Source organism: Lutra lutra, chromosome 8 (genome assembly GCF_902655055.1).
Source record: "Lutra lutra chromosome 8, mLutLut1.2, whole genome shotgun sequence".
Lineage (NCBI taxonomy): Eukaryota > Metazoa > Chordata > Mammalia > Carnivora > Mustelidae > Lutra > Lutra lutra.
In genome coordinates this window covers 112,861,004-112,887,369 of record NC_062285.1, presented here as the reverse complement: position 1 = coordinate 112,887,369, position 26,366 = coordinate 112,861,004, and the positions used below count along the sequence as shown (strand labels likewise).

General features: G+C 35.7%; 1 protein-coding gene across 4 annotated transcripts in view; it reads left to right on the top strand.

The window, feature by feature from the left end:
- CEP290 (centrosomal protein 290) overlaps positions 1–26,366 on the top strand; it is a 96,137-nt gene that overhangs the window by 64,826 nt on the left and 4,945 nt on the right. For 3 of the 4 annotated variants that reach the window (XM_047739447.1, XM_047739449.1, XM_047739450.1), the window contains 13 exons: positions 28–165; positions 1,926–2,147; positions 2,481–2,603; positions 9,337–9,482; positions 10,018–10,173; positions 12,297–12,420; positions 16,763–16,897; positions 18,043–18,129; positions 19,519–19,683; positions 20,386–20,508; positions 21,490–21,662; positions 24,857–24,998; positions 26,134–26,207. In XM_047739447.1, the coding sequence (XP_047595403.1) occupies positions 28–165; positions 1,926–2,147; positions 2,481–2,603; positions 9,337–9,482; positions 10,018–10,173; positions 12,297–12,420; positions 16,763–16,897; positions 18,043–18,129; positions 19,519–19,683; positions 20,386–20,508; positions 21,490–21,662; positions 24,857–24,998; positions 26,134–26,207 (1,808 nt within the window). Of the gene's footprint in view, positions 1–27; positions 166–1,925; positions 2,148–2,480; positions 2,604–9,336; positions 9,483–10,017; positions 10,174–12,296; positions 12,421–12,880; positions 13,505–16,762; positions 16,898–18,042; positions 18,130–19,518; positions 19,684–20,385; positions 20,509–21,489; positions 21,663–24,856; positions 24,999–26,133; positions 26,208–26,366 lie in introns of all 4 variants that reach the window. The other variant, XM_047739448.1, reaches the window with a different exon arrangement.

The following is a 26,366-nucleotide window of genomic DNA, read 5'->3' as shown; positions in this document are numbered from 1 at the left end:
AAAAACCATATGTGTTATAATTTTCAGGCACTTAGTCGAGCACTTTTGGAACTCCGGGCAGAAATGACGGCAGCAGCAGAAGAACGTATTATTTCTGCAACATCTCAGAAAGAGGCAAATCTCAATGTTCAACAAATTATTGATCGACATACTAAAGAGCTAAAGGTGAACGTAACACATGCATCAATATAACAAAATACCTTATAATTGCTATTGGAAGAGAAGCCTCTTTGACATATAGTAGTTTTGATAATGAATAGGGAATTTATTCTAATAAATTATTTGTGGATATATATATATTCATTTTTTTAACAATAGAATCTTTATAATATTCATATGCTGATTATCGTCTTAGAGATTAGCAAAGGATAGGCCCTTATTAATTACTTCTTCCTAATAGAATTAAGAAATATTTTACTTAGGATTTTTGTTTCTATGTTGATAAGTGAGGTCAGTGTGTAGATTTCTTTGTTTTATTTCTTTTGCTTTGTCAGAATTTTCTAATTTTTGCTAGTTCATAATATGAGTTAATTAGCTTTCCTTTTTTTCTCCCTGCAGTAATTTAGGGAGATTATATAGTCCTTGACATGTAATCCAAAGAGCTGCCTGACTCTGAAGCCTTTTTTGAAGTTATTTATTTATTTTTGGGCAATGTACTTTACTCTTTTCATTACCAAGCAATCATTAATTTTGGTAATTTAAAATTGTTTTACAAAACATATGTGTTTCATAGTGAGTTTTATATTTCTTTACACAGTTTTACATAGTACATTCTGCATAAATGAAAATTCCACTTTTTATATGTTTTGTTTGTAATTTTGATTTACTGAATTTATTTGTTTCTCCTCTTCACCACCATTGAACTGTGTAGGGACTGGATTTTACTTAGGGTTTTGTTTTTTTGGTTTTTTTTTTTTTCATTTATTGTTCAGTTAATAATCTCTACACCCATCATGTGCTCCAACTCTCGACTCTGAGAACAAGAGTCAGATGCTCTTCCAATTGAGCCAGCTAGGTGTCTCTACTTAGCCTTTTTAAATCTCCCACTGTACCTATCAAGTTTATGAGCATAGTTAGTACCAAAAATTCATTATGTAAATAAATATATAAACAGGAATTACCCTTTATTGGTATCTTCTTCATTACCTTTCTTTTTGCCTGAAACATCATCTCTAAATTCTTAATAGTCTTAAAGTCCTTTTTCTCAAATCCTTTTCTGACTACTCCTGGACAGCATATGTGTTTCTTCTAATTGCATTATAGTAGTACTAATTTCTTGTTAGTGTTATTAGTAATACTTTTGACGTGTAGTCATTTATGCAACAAAACAACCAAGTACCAGTATTTCCATCACAGTTACTATATGGAACAGCTGGACACTCCTATATAGTGACTTTAAATATACTGTCAAATACAGGGAGTTACCCTTTTACGTCTTGTCTCTACAAAATGGGTTAAAAACTACTACAAGTTAGAGATTTTGTTTTATACTACTTTTAGGCTTCATAGCATTTAAAACATCACCATGTACATTCGTATGTACTTGTTCCTTTAATAAGTTAGTTCAGCCATAATAAAACATTTGCTTATTTGATAAAATTTTATTTTTGGGTGTTTGTTGAAGATGAATTGCTGTAGATTATTTTGTCACATTTTGTTTTTCTCAAAGTAGACTTGGTTCATTTGAAATGAAGTTAGAAAAATAGATGTAGTTGGTGGGTTTTTCTACCCCCTGTGAACTTTCAAAATTTAGACTGAAACTTTATTTTTAACCAATTTTAATTTAGTAAGCATTAAACCCTTTTCATAAATATTATTAATAATTTAATAAATACTTAGATTGAAGCCTTTTTATTAAGTAATGGATATATTCTGTTTTATTGTTGATACTTGATGAAGATTTATGAATTAAACCTTTCTTGCAGACACAAATTGAGGATTTAAGTGAAAATCTTTTAAAATTGAGAGAAGCTCTTAAAACAAGTAAAAACAAAGAAAACTCACTAACTGATAATTTGAATGACTTAACCAATGAACTGCAAAAGAAACAAAAAGCCTATAATAAAATACTTAGAGAGAAAGATGCAATTGATCAAGAGAATGATGAGCTGAAAAGGCAAATTAAAAGACTAACCAGTGGATTACAGGTGATTTTATATTTAATTGTGATGATGTCTTTGATTTAAAATATATAGGTAGTGGTTTATTTCTACCTTTTTAATTTCATTTATAATATTTGCTAAAACTAGCTTTCCAGATCACTTTGATTATATAGCTGATTCCTTCAGTGACTCTGTCATATCTGTTATTTTAGAGTAGCCTATCTTTAAAATGCAGAGGTAGCTACTATGATCTGTATCAGTAGTGCATTTAGAAGAGATTGCTATAGCCTCAGAAAATTTCTGTAATTGGAATATTTATTGTGTATTTTGTTGATAGCTCTTTACTTGTAAAATGTAAAAATACATCTTATATTTCAGGGGAAACATCTAATAGATAATAAACAAAGTTTAATTGAAGAACTCCAAAAGAAAATTAAAAAGCTAGAAAGCCAACTGGAAAGAAAGGTGGATGAGGCAGAAATAAAGCCTGTGAAAGAAAAGGTATGTGAAGAAACATACTGATTAATGTATTTAAAGTAATGATAGACTAAGATTGATTATATAGCTAATGAACAGAGGATCAACTATGTTAATACATACTATACATACTATATACATACTATAAATGTATCAAATAGTGTAGAGCAGTCTAAAACAAGTTTCTGCCTTTAAGAATTTATAGGAGACTCCAGGGGTTCCTGGGTGGCTCAGTGGGTTAAGCCGCTGCCTTCACTCAGGTCATGATCTCAGGGTCCTGGGATCGAGCCCCACACGGGGCTCTGTGCTCAGCAGGGAGTCTGCTTCCCGCACCCCCTCTGCCTGCCTCTCTGCTTACTTGTGATCTCTCTCTCTCTTTGTTATCAAATAAATAAATCAAGTATTTTTTTTAAAAAGGAATTTATGGGAGACTCCTAAAATGTAACTCTTACTCAGAAGTTACTAGAATGTCTCCATGTCCTCTTCCTGACATTATAGTACCTCTAAAATCCCCTCAAACTTTACCTATCCGACTTCTCCCCAACCTAATTTTTTATATAAATTGTTGATTTTGATTTTGGGAAAGAAAGTTTTTAGTCTGCTACCTAGACCCAAATGTGCCCTTTTTATCTTTCGGTAGACTGGACTGTTAGTTCATGGTAAACAAAATAATTTGGAATAAAATTTTTTTCACTTTCAATATTTGTAGTAATCAGTAACCAAACTACTCATAAATTGACTCTGAAATGTGAGAAAAGTTGCTTAAAATTAGCTAACAGGTTAACTAGTAAACTATTTTGTAATAAAAATTACTAACAAAAATTATCGGTTGCTGGGCGCCTGGGTGGCTCAGTGGGTTAAGCCGCTGCCTTCAGCTCAGGTCATGATCCCAGGTCCTGGGTTCGAGCCCCACATCGGGCTTTCTGCTCAGCGGGGAGCCTGCTTCCTCCTCTCTCTCTGCCTGCCTCTCTGCCTGCTTGTGATTTCTCTCTGTCAAATAAATAAATTAAAAAAAAAAAAATTATCGGTTGCTAAAATGCATATAACTTATTACAAATAAGCTGAAGATTTATATGGGTAACATTGGAAATATCGTGAGAGACCTGGGAAATATTGGTGTTAGTAGTAATGTTTGCCCCTGTAGAAAATCACAATAAAGGAACTAAGATTAGGGAAATTTTTATTGTAAAATTTATCCAGAAAATGTCAATATCTATAAAATATTTTCAGTAACATGAACATAAAAAAGTGTCTTTAATGCCACTGAATAGAGATTAGTAATGGAATTAAAATATCTTAATATAATATATTCCAAAATTCATTTTACCTATGAAAATTCACCAGTGTTATTATAATTATTATTAAAATGTTTGTGTTTGTATACATTGAACCACACAGTACTTGTTGTCTTAAAAATCACAAGGTAGAAATGTCCTTACTCTACCAGATTGCTTTCTTTGCTGCCTCCCCACTTGGGCATAGGTCTAATCCTTGGATGCCATTTCCTAAAGAATATCTCAGTAGCCTGTGGCTTTGCCTGGATTCCTCATCTGTGTTTCAGTTTATTTCTCCTGAAAATTTGAAATGATACATCTTGCATTGCCAGTTTCCCAAGATTATTTTGACAGTCAAATGGAACAATATGTGGGCACCTGGGTGGCTCAGTGGGTTAAGCTTCTGCTTTTGGCTCAGGTCATGGTCTTGGAGTCCTGGGATCAAGTCCCGCAAGGGGCTCTCTATTCGGCAGGTAGCCCGCTTCCTCCTCTCTCTCTCTCTGCCTGCCTCTCTGCCTGCCTTTCTGCCTACTTGTGATGTCTGTCTGTCAAATAAATAAATAAAATCTTAAAAACAACAAGAACAAAAACAAATGGAACAATATGTGCAAGTCCTTTGTAAGCCATCCAGTCCATAGCACTGTATAGTATTATTACTTATTATGAAAAGAGAACACAAAGAGCAACCCTAATCAAATTTGTATCCAGGAATCTAGTAAGAGCATTATTTCAAATTCTGCTGTATGGGGTATTTCGAATTCATGAATGCTTTTAAATTCAAAAAATGCTTTTATATTGGAATTTCTACACCTTTTCTCTGTCAATTTCTTATAGCCTATCTATATGAGATACCAAACTCACTCCCATGCCTTGCATTCCTGTTTCTTTTGTTGCTATACTTTTCTCCATAGCATTTATTATTATCTGACATACTAGAGATGTACTTATCTATGTGTTCATCTTTTGGACTATAAGCTTTAATGGCAGGAATTTTGCCTGTTCTGTTTATTGTTGTATCCCCACCACCTCAGCACTACTTGGCATGTATTAGATGCTTGGTATTTGTTAAACGAAAGAAAAACTTAAAATGCAATTACATTATTCTGAAATCCATGCCTGAGTGGCTATTGGTACAGAAAATATGAAAAGAGAAGTTCTCTCTGTATCCTCTCTTCTCCCCCCATCTAGAACAGATCCTTGGTGACATTTGTCTTTGTTATTTTATTGTTGTTGTGGTTCATTTTTAAGTTATTTTAGCCTTGTTTTGCTCAGTCTTAATTCAGAGGGTAATGTCAGATAGGATAGAATTGCCCAATCCCTACAAAGCACGCCAATGTTACAGAATTATTTACTTATATACCATTACGCCCAAACAAATACTTACATTTCTGGAAGTCACAAAATTCCTTGTGTATATTTCAGGAAAAAAAGAAATTAATAATGATCAAACACTGAAGTTTTTGCATTTTTTAAAAGAATACTTGTTAACTGGACTAAATAAATAATTGGCCAGTGTCAAAGAAGACAGTTTTGATAGGGCAACTTATCTTAGTTGAGCATTTGACTTTAAACTATGTCTTTTAACTCTTTCAGCCCTGGCATTGCCTTTTGTAATAAATACAGTGTTTCATGACATCCTCTGTACTATTCCACATGAAATTTATAGTTAATAGAATCTACTTACATGTATAATTTCAAAATAATCATTATAAATGAAATATAAAGGAGAAACAAAAATAATTTATAAAAATAATAGATATTTCTATATTCCTCATATTTCAACATGAAAATGCTCTGACATGCTACATTAGAAAATATAATGAAGTAGTGTAGCATTAGTAGAAATTCAGAGCTACAAATGCAGACTGATACAAATGTATCCTATTGGAAGTTTATATGTCCCAATGGCATTGTTAATGCCACTAGATAGTTCTCTTCACTGCTCTTTTTTTTAAGCACTTAATCACCAGCTAATGTAATACAAAATATTTTTTTTCTTTTTGTCTATATTTTTTTCCCTTTCTCTAATCCACCCAACCATCATAAATTAGACTATAATGCTCTTTCTCTGGTTTATTCATTGCTTCTACTTCTAGTACCTAGAGTAATATTTGGCAGATGAGTAGCACTATATAAACATATATTTGATAAGAGAAGTCATGTGGATTGAAGATTTGAAGGTGCTGTGATGCTAGAAGATTGCTGTTTTGGTTAAAATTGGGTTGATCCTTTGTACATATACATTCTTTGTCAGAAGCTTACTTTGGTCATGATCATCTTTATTAGAATCTTAAAGACTTCTTCTTTGCCAGTTTGAATACCTTTTATTTCTTTTTGTTGTCTGATCGCTGTTGCTGGGACTTCTAGTGCTATGTTGAACAACAGTGGCAAGAGTGGACATCCTTGTCGCTTTCCGGATCTCAAAGTGAAGGCTGTCACCTTTCCCCATTGAGAATGATATTCACAGTGGGTTTTTCACAGATAGATTTTATGAAGTTGAGGAATGTTCCCTCTATCCCTATACTTTGAAGATTTTTGATCAGGAAGGGATGCTGTATTTTGTCAAATGCTTTTTCTGTATCTGCTGAGAGGACCATGTGGTTCTTCTCTCTTCTCTTACGGATTTATTCTATCACATCAATTGATTTGTGAATGTTGAACCACCCTTGCATCCCATGGATAAATCCCACCTGGTCATGGTGGATAACCTTTTTCATGTACTGTTGGCTCCTATTAGCTAGGATCTTGTTGAGAATCTTGGCACCCATATTCATCAGTGATAATGGTCTGAAATTCTCCTTTTTGGTGAGGGTCTTTGCCTAGCTTGGGGATCAGGGTAATGCTGGCTGCATAGAAAGAGTCTGGAAGTTTTCCTTCTGTTTCTGTTTTTTGAAACAGCTTCAGGAGAATAGGGATTATTTCTTCTTTGAATGTTTAGTAGAATTCTCCAAGGAATCCGTCATCAGGTCCTGGGCTCTTATTTTTTGGGGAGGTTTTTGATCACTGCTTCAATCTTGTTACTAGGTATTGGTCTATTCAGGTTGTCAATTATTTCCTGATTCAGTTTTGGAAGTTTATAGGTTTCCACGAATGCATCCATTTCATCTAGTTTGCTTAACTTATTGGCATATAACTGTTGATAATAATTTCTGATGACTGTTTCTATTTCCTTGGTGTTAGTCATGATCTCTCCCTTTTCATTCATAATTTTATTAATTTGGATCCTCTCTATTTTCTTTTGGATTAGTTTGGCCAATAGTTTAATTAATCTTATTGATTCTTTCAAAGAACAAGCTTCTAGTTTCGTTGATGTGTTCTACTGTATCTCTAGTTTCTATCCCATTGATCTCTGCTCTAATCTTGATTATTTCCCTTCTTGTGTGTGGGGTTGGCTTAATTTGTTGTTGATTCTCCAGTTCTTTAAGGTGTAAAGAGAGATGGTGTATTCTGGATTTTTCAATTTTTTTAAGGGAGGCTTGGATGGCTATGTATTTCCCCCTTAGGACTGCCTTTGCCATATCCCATAGGTTTTGGACTGAAGTGTCTTCATTCTCATTGGTTTCCATGAATTGTTTAAGTTCTTCTTTGATTTCCTGGTTGGTCCAATCATTCCTAAGCAGGCCATCCTCATCAAAATTTCACCGGCATTTTTCAGAGAGCTGGAACAAACAATCCTAAAATTTATATGGAACCAAAAAAGACCCTGAATTGCTAAGGAAATATTGAAAAAGAAAAACACAACTGGGGGCATCACATGGCCTGATTTCAAGCTTTACTACAAAGTTGTGATCACCAAGACAGCATGGTACTGGCACAAAAACAGACACATAGACCAGTGGAACAGAGTAGAGAGTCCAGATATGGAACCTCAACTCTGTGGTCAAATAATCTTTGACAAAGCAGGAAAAAATATCCAGTGAAAAAAAAAAGTCTGTTCAATAAATGGTGCTGGGAAAATTGGACAGCTATGTGTAGAAGAATGAAACTCAACCATTCTCTTACACCATACACAAAGATAAACTGGAAATGGATAAAAGACCTCAACGTGAGGCAGGAATCTATTAAAATCCTAGAGGAAAACATAGGCAGTAACCTCTTTGACATCGGCCACAGCAACTTCTTTCAAGGCATGTGCCTCCAAAGGCAAAGGAAACAAAAGCGAAAATGAACTTTTGGGACTTCATCAAGATGAAAAGCTTCTGCACAGCAATGGAAACAGTCAACAAAACAAAGAGGCAACCCTTGGAATGGGAGAAGATATTCGCAAATGACACTACAGACAAAGGGCTGATATCCAAGGTCTGTCATGAACTCCTCAAACTCAACACTCAAAAACCAGATAATCATGTCAAAAAATGGGCAGAAGGCATGAATAGACACTTCTCTAAAGAAGACATACAAATGGCTAACAGACACATGAAAAAATGCTCATCATCATTAGCCATCAGGGAGATTCAAATCAAAACCAATTGAGATACTACCTTCCACCAATTAGAATGGCCAAAATTAACAGGACAATTTACAAGTGTTGGAGAGGATGTGGATAAAGGGGGACCCTCTTACACTGTTGGTGGGAATGCACGTTGGTATAGCCACTTTGGAAAACTGTGTGGAGATTCCTTAAGAAATTAAAAATAGAGCTACCCTCTTGACCCTGCAATTGCACTACTGGGTATTTATACCAAAGATACAGACGTATTGAAAAAAAGGGGCATCTGTACCTCGATGTTCATAGCAGCAATGGCCATAGTCACCAAACTGTGGAAAGAACCAAGATGCCCTTCAACAGATGAATGGATAAAGAAGATATGGTCCATATGTACAATGGAGTATTATGACTCCATCAGAAAGGATGAATACCCAACTTTTGTATCAACATGGATGGGACTGAAAGAGATTATGCTGAGGAAATAAGTCAAGCAGAGAGAGTCAATTATATGGTTTCAGTTACCTGTGGGGCATAAGTAATAACACAGAGGATATTGGGAGATAGAGAGGAGAAGTGAGTTGGGGGAAATTGGAGGGGGAGACAAACCATGAGAGACTGTGGACTCTGAGAAACTAACTGAGGGCTTTGGAGGGGAGTAGGTTGGGGGTTGGGTGAGCCTGGTGGTGGGTATTATGGAGGGCACGTATTGCATGGAGCACTGGGTGTGGTGCATAAACAATAATTTTGGAACACTGAAAAATAAAATAAATAAGTAAATAAATAAATAATCTTAAAGACTCCTAAGTCTGTTGGCCTTAGTCCAGACTTTTCCCTAGAATATCATCTGTCAAGTAATAGAACACAGAACCCTTATACTGAAGGGGATTTTTGTTAATAGCTTGGCATGTCTAAAGAGTCTAGAAGTTACATAGCAAAATGAATGTATTTACATAATCTCTAAGAAATATTGGTTTACCATTGTTCTAGTAAATTGTAATTGATACATCTTGAAATTAAAAACAATATTGGTAATTTTCTCCATTGTTATTCACAGAGTGCTAAAGAAGAATTAATTAGGTGGGAAGAAGGTAAAAAATGGCAAACCAAAATAGAGGGAATTAGAAACAAGTTGAAGGAAAAAGAGGGAGAAGTCTATATTCTAACAAAGCAGTTGACTACTTTGAAAGATCTTTTTGCCAAGTGAGTTTAAAGATAAGTCTAATTAATTATGTGCAAAATCTTGATTTGGAAGTTATATTGTTTTATCATATTTGATACCATACTTGAAAATTTTCCTACTTTTAATTATCCGTTGTTTATAGTTCACTTTTTATTTTCCTTAAAATGTGTTTATAAGTATTTTAACAACTTGGGTGACCTAGGTGGCTCACTTTGTTAAGCATCTGCCTTCAGCTCAGGTCATAATCCCAGGGTTCTGAGATCGAGTGGCACGTCCGGTTCCCTGCTTGGCTTGAAGTCTGCCTCTCTCTCCCTCTGCCTCTCCCTCATACTTGTATGCACTTTCTCTCTCTCTCTCTCTTTAATAAACAGAATCTTTTAAAAAAAGGTATTTAAAATTATAAATGGGCTTACTATAATTTTGAAATGTTAGCTCATAGCAAATACAGAAAGATCTAATTTTTTTATGTTGGTCTTGTAATTGAGTAAGCTGTGGTTTAATAAATTGAATGCAAAACAGTGAAATATTTTCATGATGCTACATTAAATCCCACAGAGCTGACAAAGAGAAACTTACCTTGCAGAGGAAACTAAAAACAACTGGCATTACTGTTGATCAAGTTATGGGAGTGCGAGCTTTGGAGTCAGAAAAGGAGTTGGAAGAATTGAAAAAAAGAAATCTTGACTTAGAAAATGACATTTCATATATGAGGTAGGCTGTTTCATGAAAATGTGGTACCCATTATAAGGACAAAAACTGACCCACAGTAACTGATGTAATGAATGTGTATTACTTTAGGCTTGGGTTCTGTTGTCTTTTCCTATGTGAGTTAAGATATTTCTGGTTCTTGGTATGCCACCTCATTTTGGATTGTATTCTTGAATCTTCTGAATATTATGTGGTGAAACTTTGGATCTTGGTTAAATTCTATGGAAAATGTGGATATTTTTGTTTTAGCAGGCAGCCAGTCTGGATAGGATCAGGCCCCACATTCCAAACTGTTTTCTGTGGGGTGAGTCTTTGCTACCCTAAGATCAGATCCATGCACATACTGCTCTGTGGTGAGCCCAGAAGTTCATAAATGACTTTATAAGATCCCTTTTTTTAGTTCCTCCCTTTCTTTGATCTCCCTAATACTTTCCATTTCCCTAGGGCTCCTCTTTTCGGTACTTTGAGGGAAATCTGGGGCTTTCTTCCTCAGTACTAACACTCATCTTCAGGTTTCAAACAGTGTTGCATTCAGGCCAAGAAACACCAGAGAAAAAGGAAAGGTAAATCACTGCCTATTTGCTGATACTTCAAATTCTGGTATGCTATCCCAATCTGTAAAATATTAACTTTTCAGAGTTCTCAAATAGCTCTTCTATGCATTTGAGAGAGGCAAGATTGGATATGTTTACTCCCCTGTACCTAGAACCAGCTCTCCCTCTCCCCGCCATGTCATTTCTTTAGCAGAGTCTTTGAAGTTTTTTTGTTTTGTCCTCTCTTTCCATGCTGATATAATCATAGTCATGCAAAACCAAATAAAATCATTTTCTAACAACAACTGAAACTGTAATAATCTGTTTCATTTATTCTTAGATGAACTTCAGTTAGTTTTACATAATCTGTCACTTCTCTACTAAGTACTTACAAGATGTCCAGAATCGTCTTAATGATCATTTTTAAGGTCTTACCTACTTGTCATATTTGTATATGAGGATACTTGCTGTTCCTAAATTTATCATACTTTTTTTCCTTTCTGTTACTCTTCAAAAATTACCATTAGTGCTTCTTTATTAATGTCTGTGATTGCGTCAGTGTTAATGTAATGTGAACTCCTTTAAGGGAACACTCCTGAGCATCTACATTTCCTTTCTTTTTTTCCTAAGTCATTGTTTCTTAAATCCCTCAGAATTTTTCATGATGGAGAAGAAAATAGCAATCGAAGAATTCTTTCTTTTGACACCTCTTGTACAGAATCTGTTTGATCTCAGCCTTCCCTTCTTTGTTTGTCTTGATCTAAGCATATGTTCAAAACAACATTAAACCCTTTTTCCTCCTTTGCAGTTTTCACAAGGATCAAAATATTTTAGTTTTGAAACTTAATGCTTTTAGAGGTTTTGTTTTGTTTTCCTAATAATGTGACTCTGTGTGGCTGAAGTAATTGGAGAAGATCTGATAGAAGAGATGGAACTTACCTTCTCAGCTCAACTTGAATTTCTAAGTTGAATGAATCGATCTAGATGTTAAAGGGAGGAGGGACATTCCGAGAGAGCAGAACCCTAGCAGAGACATAGTGGCAGGAGTAAAGCTTTCATGTGTGGGTAAGGGTAGACTTTTTTGTCTTAGTAAAGGTAGACTCCTGGACAATTAGGTTGAATAGGTGTAGTGGGGCCAGGTTATGGAGGGCCTTGGAGGCCATGCTCATGAGACCTGCAGTAACAGATTATCTGGCACCACTAAGAGCCTTTTGTGAATCCTTGAGCTTTTCAAGAAGCACACAGATGTTATGAAATAGTTATATAATGTTTTAAAAATAGTGGCTATTTTGATTTGGCTTACACAGTTCCATATAAGTAGATGCATGGTCTTTAAAGATAAAATGTGTTTCCATAAATCAAAATACACTTGTTAACTCATAATTCAAAAGAGCCCTGCAGCGAATCCTATAGAGGATCACTTTATACTGTAGAGTCATGTCTTGATTTTTGCAAAGCTTACAAGTTTTGTGGAATTTCAAGTAAATACTGTATTAATAAATATATATTTTCTTTCTTTTCTACATGTTGGTAGAGTAAAGCTGTGGAGAGTTGAAGTTTGAATAGTAAAGAGTTTGTTGTTGTTTCTCATAGGACACGCCAAGCTCTCCCTAGAGATTCTGTCATTGAAGATTTACGTTTACAAAATAGATACCTCCAAGAAAAACTTCATGTTTTAGAAAAACAGTTTTCAAAGGAGACACATTCTAGAACTTCAGTAAGTATACACCTATTTGTTTTTCTGTTTTTAAAGATTAAAAGTGATATCAACTTCTACCTTTATCTGAGCCAGAATATTTGATCCCTCTTATAATATTAATGCAATAAATCCAACTTTTATTTTTACCAGGTAGTGATGTATGTGAACTTCTTTAATCCTCCTTACATAAGTAAACTTAAGATTCTTAGGCTTTGTATGAAACTTTATTACAAATGTGGTTTTAAATGAAGTTATCATTTTGAGTTTTGCTGTGGCAAGAACATACAATTGGGCAAATTAGAAAAATATGTCTATTTAGCATTGTTTCCACTCAGACGTTACATATTTCTAGTTTTCTTTATAAAAAGTAATTAATACAGAATTGTTTGTTGTGTCTTACTTTAAAACAATTGGTGTGTATGTTTTTGTTATTTCTTTCTTCTTTTCATGTTTCTTCTCTTTCTTCTGCTTCAAGCAGAATCTGTTATGTGACACAACTACGCTTTCTACCCTTGCTACCAGTGTTAATAAATATAGGCACAATACTTTTTACAAAAAGAACACTTTACACAGGAACAAAAAAAAACCCGTAACAGTTTTCAGAATTAAAAGTGGGAAGGGAATAGATGCCAGTGACGACATACATGATCAGGTACCTAAAGATATTCTACGGGATCCCAGTAATGAAGAAAAACACGCAGCAGAAGATACTGTAGAGCCTACGGAGTTAAATAAATCCGAGACAAGACCAAACCATAAGTCAAGTCCATTTAAGTCAACTAATGGTACCTTGGCAGATGTTAAGTCCAATTTTGAAAATGAAGCAGATCCCAAAATGGAGAAAATAAATCAAGACAGTTGTGAAAATAATAAACAGGAACATGAAAACGGGGAAGAGAATGAGCTAGGCAAGAATGACGAAGGAGAGGGACAAGTAGCTGAAGCTGTGGGTCACAGCAACCACTGGGATCCAGAGGAATCCGCCAGAGAGGACCCTGATTATGCCACAGTTGCGGCCGCACTGAGTCAGTGTGCTGAGGAGGGCGCACAGGCAAACTCTGACTCCGACGGACCAGTCCGGCCAAGAGACGAAGTGTCCCAGGTTTGAGTCCATGACGGTCCTGTGTGTGTGTGTTATCGGAATCTTCCTGTAGCAAGTGGTATACACATGTGGGACAAATGGAAATACGTTGTATAGGATTCGTAAAGAATATTAACTAAATTGTTAATGATATATATATATTATATGTAATATATAAAGAAATGTGTCTTAAGCTCTAATATTTGACTGGTTCCTTCAAAAATTAATGGTTATGCATTTCCTAATTCATTTTAGTACTCACTGTTTTACCACTAGTACTCACTTAAAAAGAATTAGATTACATTATGGGGTGACAAAAATCTGGCCCTATAGAGGTGTTCCTGTTGCCTTAGAAATTTCTAATTCAGGTTGCTCTGAAGTCTCATCACAGACTTTTACTACAGTGAATACGATCAGTAAAAGTATGTTACGATACTGTATGACATTCTTTGGTCATCTTTTTGCCACATAGTTTATGACATATACTTTTTTATAATGAAAGAAGGGAGTTTTCCTGTGTTGCAATGTTGTGCCTAGGTTTAATTTTCATAGCGCTTTGCAGAGTATTATTTCTGTTTTACATGGGAAGCTTGGAGCATGAGTAATATCTCTAGTGATCCAGAACCGGGATCTAAACACAGGTCTGACTCTGTAGTTCATGATCTCTCTTGACACACTACTTTTTGGTCCGTTCAAAGTGCAGTACAGGCTAAGACATGTTTGCCCCCAGTTGAAATCAAATAGCATTTATCTTTTTTTTTCTTTATCCTTTGCACCTATATATTCCAGTGACCCAAGTCCTAAAAACATCAATAAAAACAGACATTTAAATGTGAGGAGAAAATGGATGAAAGTGACTTAATTCTTGTTTCATTTCTTTATCCACGTTCATAAAACTTTTTCTTTTACTTGATAATAAATAATTAAAAGTTTGAGACATCCACTGTGTGTTTCTTTAACTCCCACCCACTAAGAGTTTGGTTTCTAGCAGTGTATCCCCCATCCATTTTTGGTTTTGTTTTTGTTTTTAAGATTTATTTATTTTAGAGAGAGAGAGCATGCAGTGGGGAGGGGCAGAGGCAAAGTGAATCTTAGACTCCGTGCTGAGCACAGAGCAAAGCGGGTCTCAGTCTCAACAACCCTGAGATCATGACCTGAGCTGAAACCAAGAGTCTGACACTTTGCCGAAAATGCCACCCATGTGCCCCTAGCAGTGTATCCCTTTTAGCTGGATTCCTCTTCTGTACAAGAACTGGAAATCTCATAAAATTCAATATGTAAGAGTTTTATTCATATTATTTTTACAGAATAGAGTTTCATTAGAATTTATTTTCCAGACATTTGGACAGTTTCAACAAATACTTTTAATTTCGTTTTTTGAGAAATGGGAAGAATGATCCATATGTACTTAAATAATTGCCACCATGTTTCAGTGAGGAGAGAATCGTGTTCAAAACAAAACAAAACAAAAACAAAAAACCAAAAACCCTGATGTGAGATGATAAGGTAGAAGTACTCTCTTCTGTGAGTGACACTTAGTATGGTTTATGTCTATCAGCGGTGCTGATAGGTGTTTATCAGTTGTTAAACAACTACCACAGATAGAAGAGATGAATTGAGGGGGACAGAAGTGCTCAGGGACAGGGCATTACAGATTTCTGTGTCTGAAGAGGCCTTAAAAATGACCCCATCTTACGCCTTCATTTATAAGATGGAAGAACCGAGGACCTTGCAGGTGGCATGATTTGCCTGGTGTTAACCTAACCGCAGCAGAATAGAATGTATACTGGGGTGATTTGACAGAGAATAAGCGCAGACATGTTCCTTTGGTACAGGCACCAGCAAACACATCTGTCTTCTTTTTCTTGCCGCTGTATATATGCGTATACACGCACATTGCTTTGAACAAATAGACATGGGGAGGCGTGTGGTGTTCTGTGCCCTCAGGTCAGAACCCAGCAGCCTAGAGTTTCTTTACTCTTCTGTATCCTGTTTTTTAGTGTCTTTAATTTATTTTACTTTTGTTTTTATTACTCAAGGGGAAGTGTATCAGAATGTGAAATATTCAACCTACTGCTAATTTAAAAAGATGGTATAGAGCCATGTATAATGGATGTATTTTTCTAATGCTGTATTTTTTAAACGATAAAGTCTGTGGAGTTATTGACTTGATAGTCCATCAAACCAGTAGAGAGAGAAAGGGATGAGGGGAGGACACACTAAAGCTATGCTGAGTGCTTGCACAAAATTATTTCATATGATGCTCGTAATAATCATGTGAGGTAGGTGGTATTCTACCCACTGTATAGAAAAAAGTAATCAAGCACTTATTTCCCTTTTGAATGACTTGTTGCTTAGAACGAGAAGTAAAAATGAACATAAATAATAACCCAAGGTGAATTTGTGCCAAGAGAAATGCAGACATAGACATAATTGGGTTTCAGAGGAGGGAGTAATTGCTTTTGCTCAAGGAATGAAGAAGAGCTTTCTGAAGAAGGAGAGAGAAATTATGGCATTTCTTTTTATAGGTTTGTGTATTAGTTTGCTAGGGCTATTTTAACAAAGCACCACAAATTATGTGGCCTGACAGAAATTTTATTCTCACAGTTCTGGAAGCCTGAAGTCCAAAAAAAAAAAAAAAGGTCTTGGCAGGGTTGATGACTTCTTTAACTTGTGAAGGAAGAATCTATGCCAGGACCTTCTCCTTGGCTTGAAAATGGCCATTTTCTCCCTGTCTCTTCACATTGTTCTATGCATACCTATGTATCCACATTTCCCTTCTTTATAAGGATACCACTCCTACTGGGTCAGGGTCCACCCTAATGACTGTAACTTGAGTACCTCTGAAAAGGTCCTGTATCCAAATAAGGTCACATTCTGAGGTACTGGGGTTGGGACTTCAACATACGAGTTTGAGGGTGGGGTAGGGTTTAGGACATAATATATTCCATAACAAATAATAACCATAATTTTGGATGGGGAAAATTAGCACAAATTAGTTTAGTCATTATGAGAGTATACATGGAGAAATTATGTGTGTGGATGTTAAGACATACTTGATTTTGCTTTCTCTATTAATTAAAATGCATTACCTTTTCTCCTGCCATTTTTATATTCTAACTTATTAATTTGGGGCAATTTTTTTCTAGAGCTCTCCAACTTTCCATATTTTTCCTCAAAAAAAATGTTCCCTTTTAGCTAGTATTTTCTTATCCTGTTAAGTCTTATGTCACTTTATTATTAAAACTTAAAAATATTTCTAACTTTACTTTCCTGAAGACTTCCGAGGTAGAGTCAGATGATCATTGTCAAAGAGAACAAGAGCTTCAGAAGGAAAATCTGAAGTTGTCATCTGAAAATATTGAACTAAAATTTCAGCTTGAACAAGCAAATAAAGATTTGCCAAGATTAAAGGTAAATTTAATGGTCTTTCCTCTAGTTAGGAAACCTAATGCCTGAAAGCCTTTCTGTCCCTCTTCATATTAGTTTATGAAGATGTCAGAAAATCACATTCATAAACTATTATGGTAGTGTTACACTTTCTACATTTGTTCACGCAACAATTATTTGTTGAAAGCCTACTTCATTGTGAGGCACTTTTCTAAGTGCTAGGAAACAGCAATCAAAAAATTTCTTGCAGTCGTAGAACTTATATTCTAGTGGGGAAGTAGATAATAAGTAAAAAGTCAATATATAGAATGTCAGCTGATGTTAAGTGGTAAGGAGAAAAGGCACAGTTGGTATGAAAGGTGTGTGTGTGTGTGTGTGTGTGTATCTGGGAGTGTATGGAATAGCTATTTAACCTGGGGTATAGGGGAAGGCTTTCTTAATAAAATGATATTTTAGCAGAGAGCTAGGGGACAGATGAGGAAGTGGGTCATATAGGTACTGGAAAAAGAGTTCTAGACAACAGAAATAGCAAGTTCAAAGCCCTGAGGCAAGAGGGTGGATGTTGTATTTCAGTAACAATCATCAATCTTTAAAATATTAGGATATTTTAAAAAAAAATTAAGTCTTTACATTTAAAACAATTAGGATAATTATCTCTTTTAGGAATTTTATTTTGGTGTTTATAATAAGTTTATCTTTGGTTTTCCAAATCTCATCCTATTTATGGGAATCTTTTTTCTTCTGGCTGGCTAATTCTTTCAGTTCTATTTTCTAACCTAGAATAGTAACAATCTGTTAATTTCACTGGTAATGATATAATTATGTCCTGCTTCTAGAGCATTCTGAGTTTTACATTGTTAGAACCAATACTGTTTCTATCATCTAAGGATCTACAAGTGTAATTTATGGGATGGTTAAAATCAGAATTCTAAACTCTATATTAAGGCAGTAATGTGAAAAATATTTCTTGAAATTCATATGTAAAATATCCTTGTATTAAATTTTAATTTAACATATGTCTTAATTCAAAATCCTTATTGCTGTGGAGACCATCTTGTTCAGTTTGGCTATATAGTTGAAGAGATTGATAGTTCATGTGAAATATTTGCCTTTCCTTTTCAGAGACTATAGCTGTGTTAAACTGTTACACATTTGCTTTAATTTTTCAGAGTCAAGTAAGGGATTTGAAGGAAATGTGTGAATTTCTTAAGAAAGAAAAAGCAGAAGTTGAGCGGAAACTTGGTCGTGTTAGAGGGGTGAGTGTGTGAGAACATACCATATATTTGTTTGGGTTTCAGAAGTGCAAAGTTGGTGGTAAAAAAAAACAAGTTTGTATATGTCCTAAGAGTAGTGATATGCTTTTACTACTAGACCCTGTAGTCTTGGTTTTTATTCTGCTGTGTCTACAATGTAAAACATCATAAAGCTTTTCTTTGTGTTTCAAGTCAGTGTATTTTATCATCTGTTACACCTTACATGCATTTTATTTCAATTGGGATACGACATATCTTCCTTCATTGTATATCCCTTCACCCCTTGAAAACATTTAAGTTCTAGGAATCCTTCTGTTCATGAAGGTAACTACTAGCTGCTCTTAGTCCAATTCTAACATTTTATAACTATTTTTTATTATTTTCCTTGGAGCTTCTAGTATAACACTCTGTACATATGTTTCCCAAAATTTTTTTTATCCTTGTATTTTTCTTCCCATGTTATTTTGTACTCACTTTTTACAGTGAATAAATGCTGCTTATGAGGCCCCGACCAAAGATTTAAGCCCGTAATGATTTCATTAGCAAGTGGCACAATGGAAGCCATCGATAATAAAAACTTAATCAAGTAATAATATGAAATATATGACAGATTTGTTGAAAACACTGTTATTAGAAAATTATTCAGAACAAACCTCTCACTGACAGCAACATTAATTTCATAATTAAAAATGTTAATTCAACCTTTTCCAAGTTAATTATGAAAGTATATATTATGTACTGTAGGGTTATTCATTGCATAGTGTGAATACTGACTAAAATGCAAAAAAAAAAAAGTAAACAGATTCTTTTGCTCAGCTGTTGAAAACCTTAATTTAAAGCATTAGGCAGTGGTGCCTAGAGATTGGTGACCCATCTCTATTGATAACTACACTAGGTTTTTTATTTCAGATGTCTCTTGTATTTATGTTAGACAGAAACTGAATTTCTAATCAATGGCTATTAGAGAAAATCACTTCTATTATGCTGCAATTCAAATTTGGTAACTCATGAACTCTTCAATGACACAACTTTTGTGGGTTTTTTTCATATAAAGGAAATCCTGCTATATAGGAAAGAACATTAGCTAAATAGAATATTTAGGTTCTAAGGTTTATTCATTTGGAACAGACATCAAGGCTGGAGTATTTGAGCTGTTACTTATTAGCTGCATGAGTAGGAGTATCAAATTCTCTGTGTCTTGATTTGCTTGTATTTAAAGTAAGAATTATAATTCCTATTGCATAGGATTATTGTAGTGATGAATACAGGTTTTGGCTTCAAATGTTAGGAATCAACACTGAGTGTAATACTGTGCCTGTTATGTTGTTGGTGTTTTATATTATATACTCTAAGATGTTTGATTAGATAAAAAATTAATATATTCTTTTGTAGTCTGGTAGAAGTGGAAAGACAATCCCAGAACTAGAAAAAACCATTGGTTTAATGAAAAAAGTAGTTGAAAAAGTCCAAAGGGAAAATGAACAGTTGAAGAAAGCATCAGGAATACTGACCAGTGAAAAAATGGCTAATATTGAACTGGAAAATGAAAAGTTGAAGGTAATTTTTAAATGTGATCATTTGCATGGAATGTTTTTACTGTTTTTATTTTTTAAGGAAGATTTTAAATATACTCCTACTATAAAATGGCTTTAATGGATGCAGTGACTGTTTTATACATGTGGAAGAACTTGTTGGAAACAAGGCTGAGAATAATTAGAGTAGCTCACTGGTTTTTTTATTATTTCAAGACCAATAGTTCTCACTCTGGCAGCATAAATACTTACCTCTGTTTTCAAATATACAGACATAAGCCCCCAGTCCTGACATTGATCTTTTGGGGTGGGTCCTACCATAGATATTGTGATTTTTTAAGATTTGTTTATTTATTTGACAGAGAGAGAGAGATCACAAGTAGGCAGAGAGGCAGGCAGAGAGAGAGGGAGAAGCAGGCTCCCTGCTGAGCAGAGAGCCCAATGCAGGGCTTGATCCCAGAACCCCGAGATCATGACCTGAGCTGAAGGCAGACGCTTTAATGCACTGAGCCATGCAGGCACCCCAGATATTGTGATTTTTAAGTCATCAGCTCATTCTACTGTGTAGGCAAGGTTGGGAACCTCTGCTCTAGATGACCAGTATGAAAGGGAAGGCCTTCATTCTATGAAAAATGGCTTCTAAAACTGCTTTGAATTAAGTTTTATGAGTTTTTAGGGTCATCTTTTATTTGCTGGTTTTGATAAAGGCTTTTTTTTTTTTTACTAGGCTGAATTAGAAAAACTTAAAGTTCATCTTGGACGTCAGTTAAGCATGCACTATGAATCCAAGACCAAAGGCACAGAGAAGATTGTTGCTGAAAATGAAAGGCTCCGTAAAGAACTTAAGAAAGTATGATTTTCATTACTGATTAATAATTACTTTTTAATGTTAATTAACTAATGTATCTTCGAAAAACTGAATGAAAAAGTTGAAGAGAGTGTCTATTTAGAATAGATGTTAAGAGATTTAGGAATTCTATTTTTATGGCTGCCATCCTTTCGCCATGAGGTACATTGAAAATAAAAAAATAAGAGGCAGGATAGTACAGAAGTTACACATCTGGGATTCAGATCCTAGCTCTGTTACTTAATGGCTGTGGAAATAAGAGCAAGCTACTGACCCCTCTCTATCCCTCAATTTGCTCATCAATTTGGGAGTAATAAATCTGTTTCACAGAGCTGCTGCAGGAGTTGAGTGAGTTAGTATTTGTGCACATGGCTCAGAACAATGATTGATATAAAGTAAGGAATATGTGAAATTGTTTTGTTAAACAGTAAAATTTCTTTCTGTTTAAGTTGCAAAATATATTCCTTGCCCCACAAATAGGTGTTGTTACTTATATGGATGATCCAGTGAATAAATTGAAATTGAGATTTTTAAACTAGTTACAATAGTATCAGAATATACCGTGAGTCCAGAGTATAGTGTGCTTTGAATGGATGTTTAATAGTGGAAATAGTTCATTGTACTTACACATAGTTGATGCTCATAGCTAGATCTCTCAAGTATTGGTCAAAGCAAAACATCTTCAAAGTGTATTAAGACATAAACTATCCCATTATTTGTAAACACTACAAAGATGACAAATAAAGTAACCACTAGTGTCAGATATTTGCAATGCATTCTTCTAACCTTGCTTACATGATCTGTTGTTCTAATTATTATGATCATATTGCTATTTTAAAGAAAACAATTAGATTTTTATTGGAATTTTAATCAGCCTTTACAGTGCCAGGTTGCTTTTGTTTCTAATTTGTAGTGGTAATTTTGAATATATTGCATCTATGAGAACAGTATTGTTATCCTGTACTAATTAGTCTTTAATGGTAGGAGACTGAAGCTGCAGAAAAATTACGGATAGCTAAGAATAATTTAGAGATATTAAATGAGAAGATGACAGTTCAACTAGAAGAGACTGGTAAGAGATTACAGTTGGCAGAGAGTAGAGGCCCACAGCTTGAAGGTGCTGACAGCAAGAGCTGGAAATCAATTGTTGTCACAAGGTAAGAACAAATAGTTTAAAACTTGCACAAAGTTTAATCAGTTCTAATGTCATTGTTTTAAAAGAATATGACACTACTCTGATTAACTTAGTTCTTTCCTTGAACTGTTTGATTGTTTGCTTTAATATGATACTTTTTTCTGATGCTAGGACAGGAAAAGTGGTTTTTTTTTTTCCTTCACGTATTTAGTTTGGGTGGTAGTGCATAGGACAAAGCAGAGCTGGGGCTGGGCTCAGGGTGTCGCAGCTGGTGGACATCAGGAAGCAGCTGGCATTGCCGAGCCGGGCGCGATGGGACCCAGCTTCTCCTGGGTGCTGCTTTTCTCCAGCTGTGATTCAGCTTCTGTATTACATTCATTTTCTACCTCAAGCATAAGCCAGGAACAGTTTACCTGTCTTGTCACAACCTGTGGCATACTAGATCTGGGCTCTACAGCAATTTCAGAGGTTTATATATTTTTTTAAGATTATTTGTTTTAGAGAGCAAGCACACATGAGCAGGAAGAGGGGCAGAGGAAGAGAGAATGCCAAGCAGAGTCCCCGCTGAGTGGAGTCCGCCTTGCCTTGATGCCAGCCTTGATCTCCACCCTGAGATCATGACCCAAGCCAAAAATCAAGAGTCAGTTGCCCAACTGACCAAGCTGCCCAGGCACCGATTTTGGAATTCTCTTGTACGCAGCTTGTTCTTCAGACAGCCCTGACGGATGAATTTAATGGTAGCTTCAGTGTGTCACTGGCCTCTGCTTTCTGGCACTAGACTTTCTCCTGTCCTGTGACCCTTTCCTACAGGTGCAATTCCCACCTGTCACGTAAACTTTGTAGCTGTCAAAGTGGTGTTAGAAACCACTAGTAAACATTCCTCTGTTTATCGCCACTGTCGTCATGGGTGGCTCATAATGACTCCAGTGAGTCATTTAAAGGCTTTGGTGCCATTCTCATTTCCAGTCTTAAGCAGCTGTTTCAAGGAGTATAGAAGCCAGAAAATAATAAGATCCTATCCATGTCTTCCCATTAAAGTCATCCTGTATAAAATTGGGTTCTTTACATCTGCTGGCCTCATTTCTAAAGGCTAACTCATCTTTATCTTAGCATATTCACAGAGTACTTTATGTCTGTGTATCTCCAGTCTCCCCTTCGATGTCTACCTGTTTTTTAGAATGGGCTCATTGAGGGGTGGATCAGTAGTCACCATCACTACCACCACTAGGATGCAAGCCTTAGCACCACGAGGCTGTAGCAAGTCCCACTTGGGTCTCCTGCCCTGTACGTGTTCAAGGAGGAAGGCTATGCAGGCAGATTAGAAGGTGGACTTGGTGGCCAGGATAGAGAAGGGTCCTTGGTCCCTTTCCTAACACCATCCTGAGAGTACTCAGAGTCCACGGCTCCCCTCTCTAGCTCTCTCTTAACTCTGCAGGACAGCTAGTGTGAGGCTTAAATGAAATATGTGATAATACCAGGGAAAAGGGGTCTCTCTTGTCTGCTTGGACCCCAGCAGAGGCTCTCAACCAGCAACTCTCAGTGGACTGAGTGGACTCAGTGGACTGCTTGATTGGTCTTTTATTTCCTTCTACAATCACATGTAGGTTCAGAAAGGATTTTGAGTTACTTCAGACTTACTCTACAGGTAATTTACTCAGTTCATGCTACATGCCAGATTCTCTGCTTCATGTTAGGTGTACCTCTAAATGGCCTACTTAGCCCCATTCCCATGGAGCCAGCTGGTTTCCATGGCTTTAGAAATACTTAAGTCTCACTGTGACCTTAAGTAAATTACATGTCTTCTGTGAGCTCAAGTGTTTTTGGTTTGTTTTGTTTTTTCATCTGTGGAGATGATCCTCCCTATTCTTCTTCCTTGGCCTCAAGGCTCCCTAAACCCAAAAACAAAACAAAACAAAAAACTTGCTAAGATCTGCCACTGGCATTATATACCCATCTCATTAAAGTAGTTTAGAAATCTCTTTGGGACCCATGACACATTAGGTCTTCCTCATGCTGAAATCTTTACAGTTGCTCTGTTATTTACTCAACAAACTAATGACATCTGTTTTTATCAGGCCAGATATGGACTGTTAAGACAGGCTGGGGATACTGGAGCCCTCTGATTGGGTGGGGCATTTGAGCAGAGAGAGAATTGAAGGAGTAAGCTTCTGATATGTCACCCCTTTGGTGTACAGTCTGTCAGATTAAGAACAATGCTTTCTAATCATAGCTTCCAAGATTTATCAAAAACTGAATGTATTGAAATACTAATTTCCCTTCCTGGTACTGTCCTTACCTAGTTTTGTTGCCAAAGCATTCTTTTTCTTTTCTCTGGGAAGTTTGAATATTATAAGCATTGTCTCCCTTTAAGGTGGAATGATTTGCTTATAAAAATTTGACTTCATGTTTTAAAAATTTCTTTAGGAGTCTGGGTTTTTGGGGTTTTGTTTTTTTTTTTTCAACTATTGGTCATTTCTTTAAAGGTTACAAATCTCTTCAGATTTTTATATCATATGCAATTTTTTCACCCATGCTTTCACACATTTTTTTTTTTAAAGATTTTATTTATTTATTTATTTATTTGACAGCGAGATCACAAGTAGGCAGAGAGGCAGGCAGAGAGAAGGGAAGCAGGCTCCCCACTGAGCAGAGAGCCCAGTCTGGGGCTTGATCCCAGGACCCTGGGATCATGACCTGAGCTGAGGGCAGAGGCTTTAACCCACTGAGCCACCCATGTGCCCCCACATTTTTTTCTTCTCCCAATAGTGTCCTTTTTTTGGTTATGCTTCTGTGTGTGTATACATGATGTATATATGAAATACTTTAATTTGTGATCTTTAAATACAAAAGAGTACCCAATAATACAGAATTTGATATTCTCATGGATGAATCACACTGTTTTTTGTTTTGTTTTGTGACTGAAAAAGATACTATACTTAAGCTTTTTGACAATGGCAAATTCAGGCTCCATCCTTCTTTATAACCTTGGTAACACCTAAATCTTCTATTTTAATTAGCCTGTTAATTAGGGATACTTAACCCTTGTCACCTAATGCTACATAAATATGTAGAAATGGACTAGATTTGACTAGAGTTGACTAGAAGAAACAGTGTAAGATAATCTGTTATTTTTAGTGCAATAATTTGAATTGGCTTTTAAATCAATGAGAGAAATTACTTTCCATGTCTACACTATTTTTTTCCCTTCACTTTTAGAATGTACGAAACCAAGTTGAAAGAACTGGAGACTGATATTGCCAAAAAAACCCAAAGCCTTACTGATCTTAAACAGCTTGTAAGACAAGCAACAGAGAGGGAACAGAAAGCTAAGAAATACACGGAAGACCTTGAGCAACAGGCAAGTAATTTCAAGCTACTCCTTGGCATTGTCTTATGTAGATAAAAGTGAACACTTGGTAATTCCTCCCCTAAAAGGCCCATCAAAGTGAATGGTACCACCATTCAACCATTTGTTTCAGTCCAAACCTTTAGATTATCAATTCTTTTATCTTTCTTACCCTATTGTCTTTATTAAATCACATCAGATCTATATTTCCAAAATATATCCCAAATATGACGATGTTTCAGCACCTCCCACACGGTCAGTCTAGTCTAAGCTATTCTCCCACACCTGCACTGTTGCAGTGATTTCCTAACTGGTCCCCCTGCTTCCACTCTTGCCTTGTTTTACCTTCTCCCTATCCCTGAATGTATTCTCCACATAGCTGCTGAGTCACCCTTCTAAGCATAAAAAAAAAAAAAAAAAAGAAAGAAAAGAAAAGAAAGAAATATCACAGCAAGGTCAGTGTTCCAGTAGTTCCTCGTTACCCCAGAATAAAATTCTAAAGTACTTTTCATAGCCTGTGAGGACCTACATGGTCTGGCATCTGGTTTCCTTTCTAGCCTCATCCTTACTTTCCCCTCATTCACAGTATTCTAATCACATGAATGTCCTTTCAGTCCTTTGAGTAGGCCAAACTCATTCAGGCTTTAAGATCTTGGACTTATTTCCCTTGTCTAGAATACTCTCCACCCAAATATTCTCATAGCTCATTGCCTCACTGTGTCTCTGCTTAAACAGAGACTCCTCAGACCTTCCTTAACCCCATACCACCTTCCATGACTCTCCATCCTCTTACCCTGAGTTACTTTTCTTGATAGCCCTTCCTTTCATCTGGCACTGTTATTACATCACAAGCTTACTATTTATCTTTGTCTTCCCCCACCTGCACCCCCCCTCTAAATACATAAGGACCATAGGAACATGCCGCGAGGGATTTTGCCATCACTATATTCCCTGTGCCTAGGACAATGCCTGCATGCGGCACTCAGTAATTATGGAATGAATAGTGAATAGAACATGACAGATATGTACTCATATTTTACATGCTTTTGAAAACCCAACTTTTAATATGCTTTACTAAAAATATGCATCTTTATAAAACATATTTCCATGTCTGACTTTATCTTCTAACTTTTCATTGTGCCCAAAGATTGAGATTCTCAAACATGTTCCTGAAGGTGCTGAGACAGGGCAAAGCCTTCAGCGGGAGCTTCAAGTTCTAAGGTACATTGTCTGTTTATAAGGCTATCTTTAAAAATAATAATAATAATAATAATATAACCAAGTTTGCTACATCTAGAGATTAGGATTTTTTAATCTTGTGGCCTAACAAGTTTATCAGTCTTATTTCATCCTTTTAATCCCAATTACTCTCTTACATAA